General features: G+C 49.1%; 5 protein-coding genes across 5 annotated transcripts; 2 read left to right on the top strand and 3 right to left on the bottom strand.

The window, feature by feature from the left end:
• The first annotated feature begins 38 nt into the window (after positions 1-38).
• F5J12DRAFT_863131 (MFS general substrate transporter) lies at positions 39-3189 on the top strand. Its single transcript, XM_051746952.1, has 20 exons — positions 39-56; positions 101-455; positions 514-733; positions 847-914; positions 971-985; positions 1036-1064; positions 1123-1156; positions 1301-1368; positions 1417-1491; positions 1544-1617; positions 1668-1747; positions 1801-1849; positions 1901-1972; positions 2024-2094; positions 2150-2192; positions 2250-2274; positions 2389-2447; positions 2503-2695; positions 2759-2892; positions 2956-3189. Exons 3-20 carry the CDS (start codon positions 529-531, stop codon positions 3105-3107), a joined length of 1446 nt encoding a protein of 481 aa, XP_051595199.1. The 5' UTR covers positions 39-56; positions 101-455; positions 514-528; the 3' UTR covers positions 3108-3189.
• A 2531-nt stretch (positions 3190-5720) lies between these two features.
• Positions 5721-7484, top strand: F5J12DRAFT_863153 (uncharacterized protein). The gene is made up of 8 exons (XM_051746953.1): positions 5721-6043; positions 6187-6308; positions 6377-6532; positions 6584-6653; positions 6706-6778; positions 6830-6849; positions 6900-7260; positions 7318-7484. Exons 1-8 carry the CDS (start codon positions 5938-5940, stop codon positions 7391-7393), a joined length of 984 nt encoding a protein of 327 aa, XP_051595200.1. The 5' UTR covers positions 5721-5937; the 3' UTR covers positions 7394-7484.
• A 134-nt stretch (positions 7485-7618) lies between these two features.
• F5J12DRAFT_863156 (SecY subunit domain-containing protein) lies at positions 7619-9777 on the bottom strand. Its single transcript, XM_051746954.1, has 7 exons — positions 9675-9777; positions 9548-9615; positions 9210-9489; positions 8529-9151; positions 8259-8474; positions 8031-8202; positions 7619-7971 (listed from the first exon to the last, which is right to left on the bottom strand). Exons 1-7 carry the CDS (start codon positions 9682-9684, stop codon positions 7904-7906), a joined length of 1437 nt encoding a protein of 478 aa, XP_051595201.1. The 5' UTR covers positions 9685-9777; the 3' UTR covers positions 7619-7903.
• Positions 9778-10282: 505 nt separating this feature from the next.
• F5J12DRAFT_477352 (uncharacterized protein) lies at positions 10283-12646 on the bottom strand. The gene is made up of 7 exons (XM_051739616.1): positions 12163-12646; positions 11957-12105; positions 11055-11893; positions 10900-11005; positions 10649-10845; positions 10549-10595; positions 10283-10487 (listed from the first exon to the last, which is right to left on the bottom strand). Exons 1-7 carry the CDS (start codon positions 12397-12399, stop codon positions 10365-10367), a joined length of 1698 nt encoding a protein of 565 aa, XP_051595202.1. The 5' UTR covers positions 12400-12646; the 3' UTR covers positions 10283-10364.
• A 614-nt stretch (positions 12647-13260) lies between these two features.
• On the bottom strand, positions 13261-14834 carry F5J12DRAFT_897746 (uncharacterized protein; the record flags this gene model as incomplete). Its single annotated transcript, XM_051748051.1, has 5 exons — positions 13261-13370; positions 13426-13876; positions 13935-14334; positions 14389-14540; positions 14613-14834. The coding sequence occupies 5 exons, from the start codon at positions 14832-14834 to the stop codon at positions 13261-13263; spliced, it is 1335 nt and encodes a 444-aa protein (XP_051595203.1).
• Positions 14835-15270: the final 436 nt, after the last annotated feature.

Genomic DNA, 15270 nt, shown 5'->3' on the forward strand with positions numbered 1-15270 from the left:
TCTTTTTTCCCCTCTTATCTGGACAACGAGCTGGCACAGCTCACTCCATGTTCAGGGTCAGTGGCCTTACATTCTTGCATGGCTTACTGATGAGCCTCAGATCGCACCCGAGTCATTGCAAGGCCACTTGCAGCCTAACCACCTACCAACTCGTGTCCCGAAAGTCTCTTGGTGCCGCTCCTTCTGCGGAGCGTGTACATTGTAACATAGTACTTGGTCCACTTCGATTACAGGGCGCGGCGTAATTAGAAGCGCCTGGCGAGATAACAGAGACACGGGGACCACCGTGTGAGGCCCATCAAACTCACTCGTCAAATTCGAAAGCTCGGGGTCTTTCTGATGCCTCGTATACACGCTTCTTTCTTTTCCCATTGGTGCCGTGATACCTCGATGACCTGTGAGCGGCAAAGCTTTCCCCCGCATGACGTGGTCCAATAGGTGGTCCACCTATACTAGTGCGGTATAAGTTAAGCCCATGGTCACTTCACTATTGAAAGTGTGTCCTTCCTCAAGGGCTGGTTGTCGACAATGCCTCTACACTCTGACAAAGCCTCCATCCCGGAGAAAACTGGCATACCGTTCGGCCTTATTTCATCACCTGATGTCCCAACTGTTCGACAGTCAGTCCAAGTAAGCTTGGATCCTGAGCAAGAGCGTAAGCTATGGCGAAAGATCGACCTTCACCTCATGCCAATAATCAGCTTGATGTATTTGTTTTCGTTCATGGATCGCGGTGAGTTTGCCTAGTGGTAATCCGGTCGTTTTAATGAGAAGCTTGACGGAAACAGGAAATATTGGTTAGTCGCAGTGTGTCTCCGAGTCGGGATGTTTGCTTAATATTTATAGGTAACGCAAAACTCGAGGGACTGATGACCCAGCTTCACCTCACTGGAAGTCGGTACAATGTCGCATTGGTGAGTCAAATAACGCTAGGCACCCGAGACGTTTGTTTGATTAAATCCGATTATAGAGCGTATTCTTCATAGTGAGTCGTCTCCATCCGTTTGCGTAGAAGTTCATCCACCCACTTTGCAGTCTTACGGCTTGTTCGAGTTTCCTGCAAAGTAGGTGCTAGTTTGATTGGTTTCACCTGCTTAAGATGCATTGTTTTGCACCTTCTAGTATAATGCTTCAGTTTGTCCGACCGTCAAGGCAAGTAGAAATATTTTTATGACAATTTTAACTTGATGTCCGACTCTGAAGGTGGTTAACCGGCATAATGGCAAGTGTCATTTGAAATTTATCTCAACTCTTGTCTTACCGACGGTGTTAAGTTTATATGGGGCAGTTCTTATGTGAGTGTGGATGGTTTCTGTTCATCACATTGCTTATCACCAACGAAAGGATGTCCATGGGCTTCGTAAAATCGTAGGCTAGATTGATTTCTGTGCAGTATTGACTCTGAAAAAAATACAGATATCCGCAGTTAGTTGCGATCCGCTTCCTCCTTGGAGTAGCAGAAGCTGGTTTCTTCCCGGGTGTCGCATTTTTGTATGTCTCTTCTTCATGGGCTATGCAACATCTTCACAGTCTCTGTTGCCAGTCTGACTATGTGGTATCCGAAGTACAAGTTGATGTACCGCATAGCGCTCTTTACTGGCGCAGCAGGGGCGGCGGGTATGGACGCCTTCGCTGCTAGCAGGACTTCTCTTATCGACCTTAAATAGGGGCATTTTCTGGTCTGTTTGCATATGGCATCGCCTTCATGAACAACGTCGGTCACCTCGAAGGATGGTCCTGGATTTTTGTATGCATTTATTATTGTTCCAAGTGAGTCGTGACTAAGACTGCTGACATCAGATAATCGAGGGCTTGGTGACCATAGTCATAAGCTTCGTTGCTGTATTGGGTTTGTTGTTCGACTGATATTTATGATGCGGGCCACTAATCACGATTACAGTGTTGGCTGATTACCCGGGTACAGCTAAATTCCTCAGTGTTGAGGAAAGACAGTTCGTGGAACAACAGAGATGTATATCGTTTCCTCGTATTACCGGCTTGCTTCTCATGAGAATGGCCTCAGCTATCGGCATTGTGGACGACGAAGAGGGTACTGTCACTGAACGTGTCTTGTCTGCTTTCTTAGACTGGCAGGTAGGCTATGTTATGAAACATCCCCGATAACCGTGTAACGTATTCCTGCCTAAAGGTCTGGCTGACGGGCTTGATGCTAATGTCGTTTATGGCACCGGGTGAGTGAAAGGATTACCAAGCCTGTCAGGATAACTCCAACTCCAACCAATCACCAGCATACGGTATCACGTTCTTCTTGCCGTATGTTATTCCCTCCAGTGACTGTACCAATTACTGAAAAGGCGTTTAGCACGATATTGAATGGGTACGCCTGCTGTTATGGCCTTGCAATGGCACTTACCAACACCCCGAAAGCTTTGGGTATAGCGTGCCCATCAGTCAGTTGCTTACGGTCCCTATTTTCGTGTTAGCGAGTAAGTTTAAGTTTCCACCCGATTTTCATAGTCGTAGTACTGACTCTTTCATAAGCAATCTCCATGATCAGCGCAGCACACTTCTCAGACACTATGAAACTACGTTCTCCATTCATAATTGTTGCGGAATTCGTCGGCATGGTTGGGTACATTATCCAAATCACGAATGCCTCTACAGGTGTCAAGTATTTCGGCACGTACCTTGCTGTTGTTGGAATGTACACAGGAGTCCCTTGCGTTGTTGGATGGCAAGTGCTTTTCCTTGTTTCGAATTTAGACGAGTGACGCAGAGGTCCGCACTAACACAACAGGCTTGCGAATAACCTCCATGGAAGGTACAAACGAGCAGTTGGAATGGCACTGCAAGCCGGAATGGGGAACTTTGGAGGAATTATTGCAAGCTATATCTTCCGAATACAAGACGAGCCACGTTTTATACTTGGTTGTGAGTCGTCTTCCGTGCCCTCGAGTACGAATGTACATTAAAGAGAATTCGGTCAATACACAGTCGCCCTCGAAATTGGCTTCATGTGCATGGGTTTGATTGCGGCCGTTGCTGCGACCTATGTATACCATCGTGCTAATGTTTCTAAGATTGTTCGTGCAAAGAGAGAAGGGATGAACGAAACTGAATATGCCGCTGACCTGTATACTATTTAGGCTTCGTGTTTCATCGTCTGGCCTTCAGAATGTGTCCCGTAATGTAGTACATTGTATGTAGTCTTTGTTCGGAAGTAGTGACGTAGTAAGTAATCCTTGATCAAGCTTTTCAACCTTTCCTTCCGCCATCGAATGACAAATATAAGACCTAATATATAACCCCTGAGCCGGGGTCCTAGTATAGGATGGACCAAATGTGATCAGCTTCCCTGTGAAACTTTCAGCTGTTCACCGCCACTATCATGCATCCGTGCCTCCGTGTGGATGAGATTCTGCGACTCGTATTTCGATGCGTCGAAGGTCGCTCGACGTTGTGTGCATTGGCCAGAACTTGCCGCACCTTCAATGAACCAGCCATGGATCTGATCTGGGAGACCCTGACTGCTATGGAACCTATCTTGCAACATCTATCTTCTGCAAGCCTTGTAGAGAAGAGGGCAGAATCTGTAAGAGCCTACTGTTGTTTGGCATAGGCAAAATCACCAACGATACCACCGAAGTACTTTGCACTGTCTCGTCCACTCAGTGACGGCGACTGGAGCATCATCCGGAAGCTCTCAAGCCGTGTTCGCAGATTGCACTTCTTCCTCAAAAAAAATGTACCGTTGCACGACGACATAGATAACGACGTTCCTCAATGGTTTCGCCTCCTTACCTCCCCACCGGACCAAAGTTTTCTTTTCCCAAACCTTCGTGCATTATCATTTGAAGCGGACGGCTATCTTGATGCGAAGGGTATCGAGGATACCCATGCAGAAACCTTGCAGGCTGTCATTCGTTTATTCCATCTTCTCCTGAGGCCATGCTTGTCTGCCCTTCGATTCGAAATTCCTAGCTCATTCTACGCCCATCTCGACATCTCTTCCATACCCGCGCTTTGCCCAAACCTTCCACACATTGAGCATAGGAGGGCCAAGCCTCAACTGCTTTGGGGATTCAATTCCTGATGAAGCCATGTTTCTATTTTCCAGAGTGGTCTCCGGGCTTTGCCATCTGGAGGTTGTCAAGGTGTTGTGCGACCTCATGGGAACTGTTGAGTAGTCTAGCTCAGGCAAAGGGGCTGCGGCGGCTGTGGGTGTTTCTTCCTTATAGGCTTGGTCGTGGCCCTCAGCATCGCTGCGGTAACATGTTCCCGCAACTTCATACTCTGGATATCCAGGCCGAATCCCTCGCGTCGTGCACGGAGTTGTTCCGCTGGGCTTCTTTTGACAAAGTCACTCACATATATATCGACTGCTCATTACCGATCGATGACGACGATTCTGTGCAAACACTATTCGAGATGTCATCTCTGATTTCATCGCAGTGCAAGCACCTAGAATTCCTTTGGATATTCTCCAGCTTTTTCCGTGGCGATGAAATTCCCGCTGCTTGGCCGCGACCTATGTTGGAAACCTACCAAGCTTTCCGTCAGCTCAGCGTCATTGCATTGCGGACATCTCTCTGCCTGACGCTCGCAGACAACGACTTTGAGGATATGGTAAAGGCTTGGCCACACTTGGAGGTATTCCACCTATTCCAAGATGGCATACTGCGCGCTCCAGTTCACCTCACGTTACGAGGGGTCACTGCCCTTCTATATCATTGCCCCAAACTCAAGCACTTTACCTTGATGTTTGATGCAAACCGTGTTCCCGCTCCACTCAGCAATAGCGCACTCGTGCGGAACACCGCAGTGAGGTATATGGGAGTTTACACATCCCCTGTGTCGGAAAGTCGCGATGTTGCTATGTATCTGTCCACCATCATGCCATACTTAAAGGTCATCGGTATCGAAGCGGGGGGTGGTTATGGGCCTGAATGGTTCTGGATATGCACTCGGCATCAACACAGGCCTGCCATAAGGGTGGATATGCTCCCGATGGCGTTGTATCGTCTCGTAGTTACTGGTATTGAAAACGATGGAGGTCCGCAGGTGGTTTTTGGTAGAGAGTGGTGCTGGAAGTCTCGCCGAGATTGGAATTAGGTTTCGGGAGAAGTGATGCTGGATATTGTGCGATAACCTAAGTAGGGAAAAAGGAATCAGTGTGATAAAGCAGTAGACGCACGCGGCTCTAAATGAACTGGAAGTTGTCCAGTGGTGCTGACTCCATTTCCATCATACAACCCGGCCTCTGTCCTTCCGATAAAAGAAATGCTCGTCTGGTCTTCTCTCGTGTCTCTTGCGTCAAGTAAAGGAGTGAAGATCCTCGAGGCGGGGAGTGGACTGGGTGCATATCGATAACAGAGAACACTGGATATTGCTATCCAGTTGCATTCTTTGGCTCTGAAGTAACGAATAGCCAATTCAGGTGGGAACCGCATGGGCCGGTAGAAAATGATTGAACCATTCGATTCGATGGAGTTCTGATTCATACTGTTCGATCAGGGAACTGTCGCGGGTCCATGCCTGGAGGATGCAAAGCCGGTTTTCTGTATTCGAACATAAGGGAAAAGCAAAGACTTTTGAGTGAGTGATTTTATGCCAGCAAGGACATGGGTGCTTCTGTTTCGAATGAAAGTTTCGGGCTGAGGTGGTCATCAGACCAGTTGATGAAAGTTAGTGAGTAGTGTTTGATGGCGGCAGCACGGCACGTGAAACGGGCCGGATGATGATCCGTCCAGCCTCCGGGTTGCAGGACCACATCCCCCTCAGTCAGGTAACTCACCGGAAGCATAAAGCCCACTGGTAGCAGTGGGATCTGCAGACCATTCTCTAAGAAACACTCTTTTGGTCCAATCTCCCTCCCACGCAGCGTTCACGGGACACGATATAAGAAGAATTCTCGTTGTCCCTGCTGTGCTACTACTAGACGTCCTGCAGTGTATTTTGCCACTGTGGAGCACACGAATGATCGTACCCGTCACCTTGCTTTACCCAGCTCTGACGTTCTATGGTTTTCAGAGCACACTTTTTGAAGCTTTCCGTCATATCCTCCGACCTCGTTTTTATCCTGGTGAGTGCTCCAGTTATCGTATAGAACTGTATTGCTCTGAACTGGACGACTCGAAGTCGCTCTACTAACCCAATCGCAATTACTACTACTTCCGTTGTGAATCGTGATTCACATCTGTACTAACAGTTGCATCTTCTCTGAAGGTACCAATGACACTTCAGTGCACCTCGCTGTCCACCCTCGCTGCGGGTCGCTGACTGGAAACTTCTCAGACGTGAACGCAGGTCTTGACATGAGGAGGTACAAGACAATCGTATCTTTTGGGGTAAGTTAACATCTTTTCGAGATCAACATTTTCAGCAACAATGTCTTCTCGTTCGTACTGGATGACAGGACTCCTATACGGACGGCGGCAGGCGCGATGGCGGACCTCTAGCGCCACCAGTGGTTATCCCACCGGATCCTTTTGCTGGCGGCCGTTCCACGAATGGCAAGGTTTGGGTAGAACACCTTGCCGAGGAAGCTGGAGCTACCCTTTTGGATTACGCTGTGAGTTATAATGAGAAGAACGTATACTATCCGGCGGGTTGAATCGTATAGTGGTCAAGTGCTGTGACAAACATTACCTTGTGGCCAGATAATCCTTTTCCGAGGGACTTTATCATGCAAAGTACTTGAGCCCTCTTTCGTGTCAACTTTCCGACGTACTGACTTGGACGCAGCGACGGTTTTTCTCAACCAGTCACATCACCTTGACCCAGAAACAACGCTTTTTACCGTATTTTTCGGAATTAAGTCAGCCAGCCTCATGCACTTAATCTAAATTGTCGCTGATTGTCCCAACAGCGACTGGGAAGATTCTTTTGGTGCAAAAACCCTGCTTGTATCATAGACAGCTGACTGAGGCACGATGCAGTCGATGGCAACCATCTCCCTCAAGCAGCCGAAGATCTCCTTGGCCAAATAGCCTTGCTATCCGAGCCACCAACAAATGCACGGGATTTTCTCATAACGGACGTCTATGGCCGTGGAATACACAATACATGGGGTGAAGCATGGGTTCAGTCTGTCTTCGATGGGCTCGTCAAACTCCATACCCAATCATTTTTGCGTCTTAACGTGGCCTTTGCCAACTTTGCGACAATTTGGGATGGCGTGCTTGGTAGTAATCCGGGCTATAAGGCTTTTGGGTACGTCAGTGCGGATGCTTGTAATCCAGGGAGTACGACTGCAGCCTCGTGTCCGGATCCCGATCATTATTTTTATTGGTTTTATGGGTGAGCACACGATCTCTTTATTCAGTCGTCCGACTAGGCTTAATGACTACCCAAAAGCCATCCCTCCAGAGTGACGCATAAGATTATGGCTGACTACGTTAATGAAGTGCTGGATCTCTGCCGTGTTTTATAGACTTCGTTCACCCATCGAGTTGGACTCGGCCGGAAATTGTGTACATATGTATACTTACAAATTCATTCTTCCATTTTTTTTTGCATAGGACGCCAAACTTGGTTACCAGTTTGGGAGACTGGCATCAATGTGATTCCGTTGGGGTGGAAATCGCCAGGCCAACTAAAAGCTTATTGTACGCGGCCTCGAGTCCGACAGCCGGTTATGGGAGTCTCGAGCACGATCCGGCAAACCCACAATATTGCAAAAAACACGGCCACTTTCGAAACATGCATCAGAGCGATCCAAGAAGAGGAGTCATGCTAATCAAGCCAGGCGCAGGAAGGGCGAAACCGTCATAAATTAATCGAGTCTTTCTTTCCAATAGTGGCGTCTCTACACTGTACCAGCCTCCATCATCATGAGGTATTACTCTGACCCCCCTGCGCAGGGATATCCATACAAGCGTCGTGTGGAACCGTTGTTATTCCCTCCGACTTGCAGTCGAAGCGTGAATAGGTAAGCATGCTTTTAAATAAGGTCTCCGAGTACACCGGCCACCTCGGGTCCGACTGATTCCCGCATACCTATCTCCCAATCTGTAACGCGTGTGTTAGGTCAGAAGGCAGCAACGAAGAACCCGAAGGAAAGGACGCACAGCTGTAGATAATCGTTACGGCCATGAGAATCCCGGTTCCACTACCAATGGCACCCATAAGATCCGCTGCGACAGAAAGCAAGCCAAGGATAGCACCACCAAAAGCAGCAGCAGTCGGGATAACACGCTTGAGTTCCTTATACATGGAACCTTCACGGTGACCAGCCATAACCTATCAAGTCGTTAAGAATCATCGTTAACCAGCAAAGGACGGCATGCGGTACGCACCATCTGTTGATCCTTGAGCTGCTTGGCAACTTCCCTGGGACCACTTCCGGAGACCTCGATCCAAGTCTTGGAGAAGAGTGCGCAAGCAGTCACCACGAATGCAATATAAAGCAATGTGTGGATAGGGTCGAGGAGAGCCTCCTTGATGGTATGAGGTGGCGATATGTAATAAGCAATACCACTAACAGCACGGAGCTGCGGCGAGTCCTCCAAAGGCTGGTAAATGCAAACTTCAACTCTATAAATAAAGCATATTTATCAAATACGCACCTCCCAGACTCCAAGCAGTTTAACAAGGAAGTTTGATGGGAAGCGGGTTGCAAGCATCTGGGAAATAATGAATACGTTCGATGTAAGGGCGGATTGAAGCATGATCGGCATGTTTGAGGTGTAAAAGAGCTTGACAGGGTAAGCGCCTCTTTGACCACGGAAACGGTTGCTCTTCACGGGTATCTCGATACGGAAGCCTTGTAGGTAGATGACAGCTGCAAAAACGACAGCAGTTGCGAGCAGGTTCATGACGTTCGGTAGGCGATCACGCCAGAACGCTTCACGAAGGGCGCGTCCTTTATCGTTCCAAGTGAAGAGAAGGTGGAAGAGCGCGACGATAGCGCCCTCGAACTCAGGACCACGACCGGTGTTGACTGTAGTAGGAGAGAAGGCCTTCCAGATGATTGACTCGCAAACGTTTGTAGCAATGAAGAGGGAGATTCCAGACCCGAGGCCGTAACCCTTTTGCAACAATTCGTCGAGGAGGATGACGATGAGAGCGGCGACCACTAACTGGATGACCAGTAAGAGACAGACACCAGCACCCAAATCTTTCGGTTGTCCATATAAACCAGTCAGGACATAAACTGTCGCCTGACCAAGCGATATGACGAGCGCAAAAACTGCAGTGATAAAATATTATGAGGGCAGAACTTTTTCGAAGGAAAACAGAAGACTGACGTTTTTGGGCAGCGCCAAAGAGAGCGCGGTCTTCCTTCAAGCTAAAATCCACTTCGATCAAATTTGCACCGGCAAGAAGTTGCATAATCATTCCACTCGTAACGATTGGACTGATACCAAGTTCCATGAGAGTACCGCGGTTCGACGCGAGGATGACGCGCATCCAGTAAAGCGGGTCAGAGGAGTCCGAAGACATAATTCCATAGAGAGGAACTTGTGAGCAGACTAAGAAAATGAGGAGAGTGACTGCGGTCCATAGCAGTTTTTGGTTGAAAGGAACCTTCGGAAATAGGAACGATGAATTTCAGCGTGGTGAAAAATCGTTGATGTTCACGTACCTTTCGGTCTGGTGAAGAAACCTCAGGAAGCAAGGGAAGGAATGGTCGGACTAGGTTCAAAAACCGGACTGTGCGCGGTAGGTTAGAAAGGCCAATCCTCTTAGAATGCCGTGGTCTCGATACTTACACCCGCTCATTGTTACCAGACTCTGGCCAAGGAGGGGCTGAGTCGTACTAAGAAGGGAGCGATGAGACTTTGGAGAGACTTGTAAGTTCACACTTTAGGACAGACGTGGCCAGCACCAAACAAAGACAAATACAGTATCACAGCCACCGACCCATGGATTGGCTCAGAAGACTGTCACTTTTGATGCAAGCCGCTACGCTGGATACACCGGTTCTGAAGGTATTCAAAATCTGTTGCAGTACGCAAGAATGCTGGGGTACTTTGGGACTGGGCTAAGGGTGTGGTTGCAATCTACAAGCCGCACTTCATGTTGATACACACGTCTTGTGCAGCACACATCCTAGGCCTAGCAAACTCAGCACTTCTCGTGTTGGCTAGGTAAGGTAGGCATCAACGACCGCCCGTGCAACACTTTCACCAATAGGCAGCTTTCATACTCGCCAACACTGCACTCCTGACTATCTAGAGCAGTGCCTCTTGCCATTCCTCCGCAGCAAGCATCTCTGCTCCAGCCACTAGATTTCATGTAAGTTACGTCAAATACAACTGCTCTTTAAAATATGCTTTTTACATGACATGTCCAGTCCAGCGGTGCTAATTAAAATCCGTGGAAGTCCCGACCGATCAATGCTTATCTCTTTGTGTTCAGAACGTTAATGTACGTTGTTGCGGTGCGTTCTTGCAAAATTATTACATCGTGCAATGACGATAATGCGCAGTAACAGCAGATGAAACGACCATTTGAATGGGAGACTTTGCGATTTGTTTGCCACATTTATAACAGAAGTGCGAGTTGCACCCCGGCGTCGCACACTTGACATACGGTACACCCATCGTCAGATATTGTACCAGGAAAGCTAAAAATTCCACTTACAGTCATATGGTTGCACCCTCCCATTTTTTGAACGGCAGCTTTACAATCTGCACGTCGAAGCCGTTAGCCCATCGTCGTGGAAGAGAAACCCCCCACATACTCGGACAGTGTCTCCACCCCATTTGCTTAACAAGATGCTTGAACTCTGATGAACCGTCGCACGAATGTTTTGGCCCATCAGCTAAGATCGCCTGCTGGCAGTTCTTGCACCAGGTGTGGCTGCAATCTGAGAATGGGCACTTTATCTGGTCCACGCTGTCATGATCGTCTTTGTCTACAAACGCCGACCGGCGACATCTGCAGAACAAACTATTTCAGCACTATATTCCCATTCGTTGTAAGATTCATCACCTGCGGCACTGTATCTGAACAGCAAACTGAGCCATCTCCAACTCTGCCCAGATTTTATGCTCTTCATCTGTCAATTCCAAGCGTTGGACTATGGTGTCGGGAACCGCTACCAAGAACTCTGTCAAGTGGTCCCAGCCTGCGACTAAGAAACGTACTCGAGGGGTTTACGTTTTCCGGGTCCGCCATGCACAAGGGACAAAATACAGGGAATCGGCGTTCACTAATTTTGGCGCAAACGTGTCCCGTGATACAGGATCCGCAGACCGCATGCTGACATGGGTCAAGGTGGATGCCTAGGCCCACTGGAACTGGCTCAAAACATATCCCGCACTCAAAATCTTCCTCTTCTTCGTCCTCTTCGCTTTCTGAGTCCGAGTCAGGAACTTCCGTAAGCGAAGTATCCGAAAGATTATCCAAGAAGAATATTCGGGCATGTCTCTTCGTTTGCTCATATGGTGTGAAGCTCGTTGCGCGAGTGAGGAACGACTGAGGACTAGGAAGTAATCGTGAAGGACCTGCCTCTGCTTGGTTGTCGACCGTCCTTCGCTTGTTTGGTGTACTTGGTCGCCCGGTCTCTTTCCGTGTGGGGGGATTCCGAGCTGAGGAGGACAGTCCGACTTCGTGACTGGAGTTCGCTGCCTCTACCCACGACCTCAACAATGCTATGCTATCCGCAACAGCTGACCTTCCTTCATTTGCGCATGTGACGGGCGAGAACGTATGAATGGCGCAACTGGCCGTCAGTTGCGCCTGCCACTTGATGTCGCGCGAGAGGAGACGGTTGTCTATGGGCAAAATCCCAGACATGCGCCCGGCCGTTTCGTCCAGGGACGTATTCACAACGAGGCTAAGCTCGGAAACCGGGCTCTGTTCTGGTCGAAGGTCTAGGACGATGAAGATGTTGGTCGTCCAAACAGGTATCTTCATACACAGTGTAACGCTTGCTGCGCGGCTGACGATCATCGCCATTGGGGACCTGTGGCTTTGCATTTCCCTGCTCTCAACACATTCAGAAGTCATAAAATGTCACTTCCCAATAGCGGGATATTTGCCCTACCGAAGAGCTAGTTTGAGCTGCATGACACTTGGCGGTCCATATTTTGTCCTGTCGAGTTTGAAGTTGCTTTTGAAAACGGGTAGGTGACACAATTCTGTGACGTCAAGCTGTCCGTCGCCTGCCCATTGGTCACAGATCGAGACCAGGTCCTGAAAGGATGGGCTCAGCGAATGCTAGTCAGAGCCGTTGAGCGAGGGACCACCTACCTTGACGAAGGTAGGCTCTGCGATGCTCCCGACAAATTTGTCAATACCACCCTTGGCTCGCTTCTCCTGTTGGAAGACTAATCTGACGAAGTTTAGTGCGAGGAGTGCCCGAGCAGTTGCGTTTCTCCCAACAGGACCCCATATGTTGTTGGCAAAGGGGACGATCCGCTCTTTTCCTGAAAGAACGTCGTTGACGAAACCGCTGTTACGAAGTACCTTGGAACGAACGGCTTGCATGGAATACGAATGCAAGATGCGCAGGCGCCCGAAGACATGTTGCAAGGTGTCCAAGAAGTGTAGCACTGGCGGTGGAAGGAAGCGTGTGTCTGTAGCGTGGCCAGGTGGAACAGGGCAATCGGACACACTTGTCCACCAGAGCTGCAGCTCCTCTACAGCAAGACACAGCCCCAAGCGGTAAAGGTTCCCCGTCGGCCTCGAGGCGCGAAGCCATCAACACGTCTCAAGTGAAGGTAATGAACGGTAAACAAATTCCAGCCATCAATGAGTTCAAGCAAGAAAGGGCATAGTTATACAATTGAAAATGATGTAGGATACAGTTACCAACTCAGTGGAGACGACATGTGCGAAAGTGCTCGGCCTTTCCGGCCATAATCTCACTTGGAATCGCCGTCCTATTGATAGTGGCTCCACATGCATAGCAGAAGTGGGTATTGCACCCGGGTACAATGCACTGATATTGGTGAATGAGCCCGCCAACGGAACATGTTCGTGGAAACACACCGACAAATGGTTACAACCAAATTGCTTCTCGATAGGGGTTTTACAGCCTGTCAACAGGAAGTGTCACGAGGCCGAAGCGGTATGCGTGCGGAGAAACGGTCGTACTTGGGCAATATTTCCATTGTTGTTGCTTTACGAGGTTTTCAAACTCCTTTGACCCATCACACGAATGTTCCACATCGTTGTTTTCTACGGTCTGCTGACATTTTTTGCACCACACGTGGCCACAGCGTGGCACAGGGCATTGCATGCGGTCAGACGCTAAGACGTCTGCTCTGTCAACGAAAGCGGACTGGTTGCACCTGCCACGATGACAGTGGTAAGGCAACGTGCTATGGTAAGCCAATATGAAAAACCTCACTTGCGACAGTTAATCAACACAGAAAATTGAGCCATTTCCATCTCAACCCATGTTTGATACTGTTCCTCTGAGACACCCAGAAGCTGAACTAGGAATCCACTTATTGCTAAGGGTAGTCGTAGGATATCAGTCGATGCGCAAGACAAATGGTTAGGACATACTGCCGGGATCACGATTCCGTGGATCTGCCGTGCAGACTGGACAAAGGACGGGGAAGCGATGTTCGTTAATCTTTGTGCTCACGTGGTTCCGAGCACAATCTCTGCATATTTTGTGCTCGCATTTGTCGATATGAACGACATCGTCTTCGGGGAAATCGTCGAGACAGATCTCGCAATGGTAGTGACGTTGAGCAGTTTTCATGAGGGCATCCCTCTGTGAAGTCAGTTCGCGATCTTCGTCGTCAAAAGTTCGTTGAAGTTCAAGTACGAGTTTGAGATCGGGGTCATCATCCTCTGGTGGAATGATGAAATCGTCGGAGTCAGAGTCGTCTTGTTGAGCAGGTGAATGATGGTCTTTATTGCGATTAGACAGCCAAGCAGCTTCTCTGCTGACGGCTCGGGGAGCGGGACGCGGTTCCTTGAACCCTCTCGCACTACCATCCTTTTCTTCCTGCAACCTCCGTTGAAGATCTTCCACCTTTTTCTCCAGATCTTGATTTCCTTTTAACGAGAGCGTGCTTTTGGCGTTGCAAGTCTGCGCGCGTGGCTTGCATCGTGAGGAGGGACAAGCTAGAGTACGCGATGGACTCCTCCAGAACATCATCGACATCGACGGATGGCCGAGGTACGAATATATAGCTAGTGCAGTTCGACAGAAGTCGCGCTTGCCAGTTGAGGCTGCCACCGGGAGTTCCGCCTCTTTCCATGGGCATGATATTACAAAGGCGATGCACGATTAGTTCGACCGACTTGCTGAATGTTATGCCCAATCCATTTTGGCCGGGTGCAGGACGAGGGCTGAAGATAACAAACACATCGCCCTCGGAATCAAAGATTTTCAAGCACACCATGCACTCCGGAGCGCGAACAGTGACGAAAGCAACCGATGACTTGATGGACAATATGTCCCTGTAACACGTATCCACATCCTGAAATGTAATCCACGGGTGATCTCTGACTCACTGTAGCGCTTCACGAAAGTACATGGCATTGGGTCGTCCGAACTTAGTGGTTACCTGCCTGAAAGACCTTTCGAATATGGGTACATGGAATATGTCTTCGAAGGCGTCAAGGTGAAGGTGATCGCGCCATCGCCGGCAGATAGCCAAGGGCTCCTATTATCCAGAGCAAAGGTAAGTCGCGATTACTGGTCAATTCGGCCCGGTGAGGCAAGATATATTACCCACGTCGATGGTCTGGCGGGTGGCTAGTTGAGGAATGGCGGCCCACGAGTCTTCGGACTTCTCTAGGGTAGCAAATGCAGTCCGCACAAAGGTCAGAACAGCGAGGGTGCTGAGCGTAGGGTTCCTCTCAGGTAAGAGATCGATACCGGTGAAAGCAATCGTTTGTTCCTTTCCCAGTCTGACATCATTCACAAAGTCGATGGTAGTACGTTTATCGTTGGCCATTCAGGGGTGGATCTTGGTGGGTATAGACACCGCTGGATGCGACACTGTCGGGATGCTGGCAGATAAGTATTGCCTTTGATCATGGCGCCCTATAGGTAAAGCCAAACCGGAGCAAAGCCACTAACCACACTACTGGCAACCCGGTTAATCCCACACTACAGAACTCAACAGCTGCTGATACTGTCACGTTGAAGTGAAATGGGGCCACTGCAGCTCGCGACAGTATCAGCAGCTGCACTAGAATTCTCAGACACTTATATGTATCATGATGCTGATGCAGCCGAGTGAGTTAGTCTCAATGAAGTCCATCCAACAAACCTGTCGAGAGCGTCCTAACTCTAACCCATCAAATGAACACCACTCCCACACGTACAGGAGGCATAAAGATTACGAGAGATGAGTCGTGGTTGCTTTTCGGAACATGCCCTCACCCGCA

Source organism: Pisolithus orientalis, assembly GCF_024613125.1.
Source record: "Pisolithus orientalis strain OTSU chromosome Unknown F5J12scaffold_59, whole genome shotgun sequence".
Classification (NCBI taxonomy): Eukaryota; Fungi; Basidiomycota; class Agaricomycetes; order Boletales; family Pisolithaceae; genus Pisolithus; species Pisolithus orientalis.